Here is a 3766-nt window from a genome sequence, read left to right on the forward strand (position 1 = left end):
TTGAACTCAGGCCCTTGAGCTTGCCAGGCAAGCATTTATTCTACTGAGCCATCTCCCGGCCCCATCAAACAATTTAGAAGTGACTTTAGGAATAACAGCACTGCAGATGTAATTTACTGCCTCCTCCTTTCCGTTGCAGTATGGAAGACGCGACCCAAACAGGGCTGAGCTCCTTCTTATGTTATTTTATTTCATTTTTTGTTTGTTTGTTTGTTTGTTTTTTGCGGAACTGGGGATTGAACTCAGGCCCTTGTGCTTGCCAGGGAAGCACATTTTATTTCATTTTTGAGACAAAAGCTCTGTAGTTACCCAGGCTGTTTGAGCTTCCTGCTTCAGTGGCTGAGATTTCAGGTGGGCAACATCACACTCAGCTACTGGTTAAATTTAGTGTTTGGTCTTTTTCTTTTATGGTACCAAGAACCCAACTCAAGGCTTTGCACTTGCTAGACAGGTGCTGCGCTGCTGAGCTTCATCCCTGTTTAGATGAGATCAGAATAGAGCAGGGTAAGTGCCCAGCCCAACACAACTGGTACCCCTATAAAAAAGGGGAGCGGGTGCTGGGTACTGAGGCACACAGTCCTAACTACTTCAGAGGCTGAGGTTGAAGGACCACAAGTTTGAGGCCTGCTTGGGCAATTTAGTAAAACCCTGTGTCAAGATTAAAAAGTAAGGGGCCCGGGAGATGGCTCAGTGGAATAAGCGCTTCCCCGGCAAGCGCAAGGGCTGAGGAGGCAGCTCTCTGGGTTCAGTCCCCAGCAATGGGGCGAGCTGGGGGTTGGACAGGTGGGCGAGGCCACATGCATACAGGCAGAGACTTGGGGATGCTTCTAAAGCCAAGGCATGGGCTGGGGAGATAGCTCCTGCCTGGAAAGTTCAAAAGGACCAGGATTCGATCCTGGGTACCACATGCCTTGACAGCATGCACCATGTCAGCCCCCAAAGCCAGGTGTGGTGGCGCACACCTGTGATGTCCATGCTAGGGAGGTGAGACAGGAGGATCACTACGAGTCTGAGCTGCGTAGCGAGACCCTGTACTAAATACATAAATAAATAAAGATTAAAAATAAATAAATAAAGCCAAGTGATGCCAAAGAGGGTCAGCAACCACCAGAAGGTGGCTAGACACCTAAAACAGATTTTTCTCTCACAACTCTCAGAAAGCATCAAACTTGATCTCCAACTTCTGACCACCAGAACTGAGAACTGATTTCTGTTTGGTGGTGGTGGTAGTTGTTTTTTTTTTTTTTTTTAAATATATTTTTACGCATTTAGGACAGGGTCCACAGGGCCTCACTACAAGATTGGACTCATAGTGACCCTCCTGTTTTCAGCCTCTCAAACACTGGGATTACAGGCAGTGCCACCACCCACCTTACCCAGTCTCAATTGTCCTCTCAGCAGGTCAGGGCTGGCAACAGCACACCAGGGATTGAACCCTGGTCCCTAGGCAGGTGCTTTAATCCACTGATCTATTTTGCGGGTCCTGGTGGTAGTTCTGTGTGTATGTAGGTAGGTATATATGTATATGTCCAAGGGCATGCTTGTGTATGTGGGGGTGGGAGGCTGTATGCTGAGTCAAGGTCTTTATTTAGAGGTCTACTGGGGATTGAACTCAGAACCCCGCACTTGCCAGGCAAGTGCTTATTCTACTGAGCTATCTCCCTGGGCCCTGAGTCAAGGTCTTGCTGTGCAGTTCAGGCTGCTGTCCTTGAACTCACTACATAACTCAGGCTGACTCGGAACTCGTAGCAATCCTCCTGCCTCAGCCTCCGGAGTGCTGGGCTTACAGGCGTTGGCTTCTCGGCTCCTGAAGAGGCAGCCTAGGGAGCAGGCCCTCAGCTCTCTGCCCTGCACCCCACAGGCGGAGACCGCGGTGCCCAATATCATGGAAACAGCCTTCCACCTGGAGCAGGCCGGCGTGGGGCTGAGCGTGGAGGAGAGCTTCCGCATCTACCTGGCGCTGAAGCAGCTGGTGGAGCAGCAGCCGGTGCACACGTGCCGCTTCTGGGGCAAGATCCTGGGGCTGCGCCGCAGCTACCTGGTGGCCGAGGTGGAGTTCCGCGAGGGCGAGGAGGAGGGCGAGGAGGAGGAGGGCGAGGAGCTGCTGGAGGGCGGCGACACGCTGGAGCAGCCGGGCGGCGAGGAGGAGGGCGAGGAGGACGAGGAGAAGGTGGCGGACGCCGTGCCCAAGCCGCAGTGGAAGCCGCCGCCCGTCGTGCCCAGGGAGAGCCGCGCGGGCACCAACAAGTACCTGTACTTCGTGTGCGCCGAGCCGGGCCGGCCGTGGACGCGGCTGCCGCCCGTGACGCCCGCGCAGATCGTGTGCGCGCGCAAGATCCGCAAGTTCTTCACGGGCCACCTGGACGCGCCCGTCGTCAGCTACCCGCCCTTCCCCGGCAACGAGGCCAACTACCTGCGCGCCCAGATCGCGCGCATCTCGGCCGCCACGCACATCAGCCCGCTCGGCTTCTACCAGTTCAGCGAGGAGGAGGGCGATGAGGAGGACGAGGGCGGCGCGGGCCGCGACTCCTTCGAGGAGAACGCCGACTTCGAGGGCATCCCCGTGCTCGAGCTCGTCGACTCCCTGGCCAACTGGGTGCACCACACGCAGCACATCCTGCCGCAGGTGAGTGAGCACGGGCGGCCTCGGGAGACCCCGCGGTATGGCCAGGCTGGTATCCCTGTAGGGCGCCACAGGTCCTTGGGATCGGGGCCAGATGGTGCACACCTGGTATTCTAGCACGCTGGGAAGCAGAGGCAGGAAGACTGCGACTTCGAGCCTGGCCTGGGCGGCTTAGTGACTTAGCAAGACCCTATTGCAAGTCTGGGCATGGTGGTGCATACCTGTAATCCCAGCTGTTGGGGAGGCTGAAAACAGGAGGATTACTACAAGTCTGAACTGTGTAGTAAGACCCTGTACAAAAAACAAAAAAAAAACCCTATTGCAAAAATTAAAAAGGACTGAGGGTGGTGGGGTGTATGCCAACACTTGGGAGGCTGAGGCAGGAGGATCACTGTGAGTTTGAGGCCAGCTTAAAATATATAGGGAGAAGGGGCCAGGGAGATGGCTCAGTGGAATAAGCGCTTCCCTGGCAAGAGCAAGGGCCTGAGTTCAATCCCTGGTTCTGCAAAAAATAAATAAATAAATAAATAAATAAATAAATAACATAAATAGGGAGGGGCTGTTTTACCCCACCCCAAAATAAATAAAAATAAAAAGAGCTGAAGGTATAACTTGTAGTGAAAAGCCTGAGTTCAGTCCCCAGTATTGGCCTGGGAGGGCTGGCTGTAGAGAGCAGATGCATTTTGCAGCAGAATTTTCCAGATTTCCAAAGCGTTGCTTGGGCCGAGGGCTGTGTGTGGTGCAGTGCACGGGCGAGGGCCACAGCCTGTCTGCAGATGCAGCAGCACGTCTGAAGCAAAGCCGACTCTCCTAGCTCAGGCCTGCTGCCAAACGACTCCCGACACTGTCTTGGTTTTCTTTTCATTGCTAGGATCCAGCTGAGGGCCTCCCATGGGCGAGGCCAGAGCTCTGCCACCCAGCTACACCCCAGCACCAAAAATCTGGTTGCAAAGCTATTCAGCTTTTAGGAGATTATGGACTTTAGTAGGCACAGTGACGCGTGCCTGACGCCCAGCACTCGCAGGAATTGAAGCAGAGGGCAGCCTGGGCTGCACAGCAAGCTCAAGGCTGGCCTACATTACGTAACAAGACCCTGTCTCAAAGCCAAAGAAAAAAAAGAGGAGAGGGCTGGTGAGATGGCTC

The 3766-nt window shown here is 54.4% G+C and overlaps 1 protein-coding gene across 1 annotated transcript in view; it reads left to right on the forward strand.

Annotated features, from left to right (window-relative positions):
- Positions 1-3766, forward strand: part of Rsph6a (radial spoke head 6 homolog A) — a 19751-nt gene that overhangs the window by 6398 nt on the left and 9587 nt on the right. Inside the window, exon 3 of the mRNA XM_004644401.2 lies at positions 1862-2626. Coding sequence (XP_004644458.1) covers positions 1862-2626 — 765 coding nt within the window. The remainder of the gene's footprint in view (positions 1-1861; positions 2627-3766) is intronic.

The sequence above is a fragment of the Octodon degus genome, unplaced genomic scaffold (assembly GCF_000260255.1).
Source record: "Octodon degus isolate 3935 unplaced genomic scaffold, OctDeg1.0 scaffold00197, whole genome shotgun sequence".
Lineage (NCBI taxonomy): Eukaryota > Metazoa > Chordata > Mammalia > Rodentia > Octodontidae > Octodon > Octodon degus.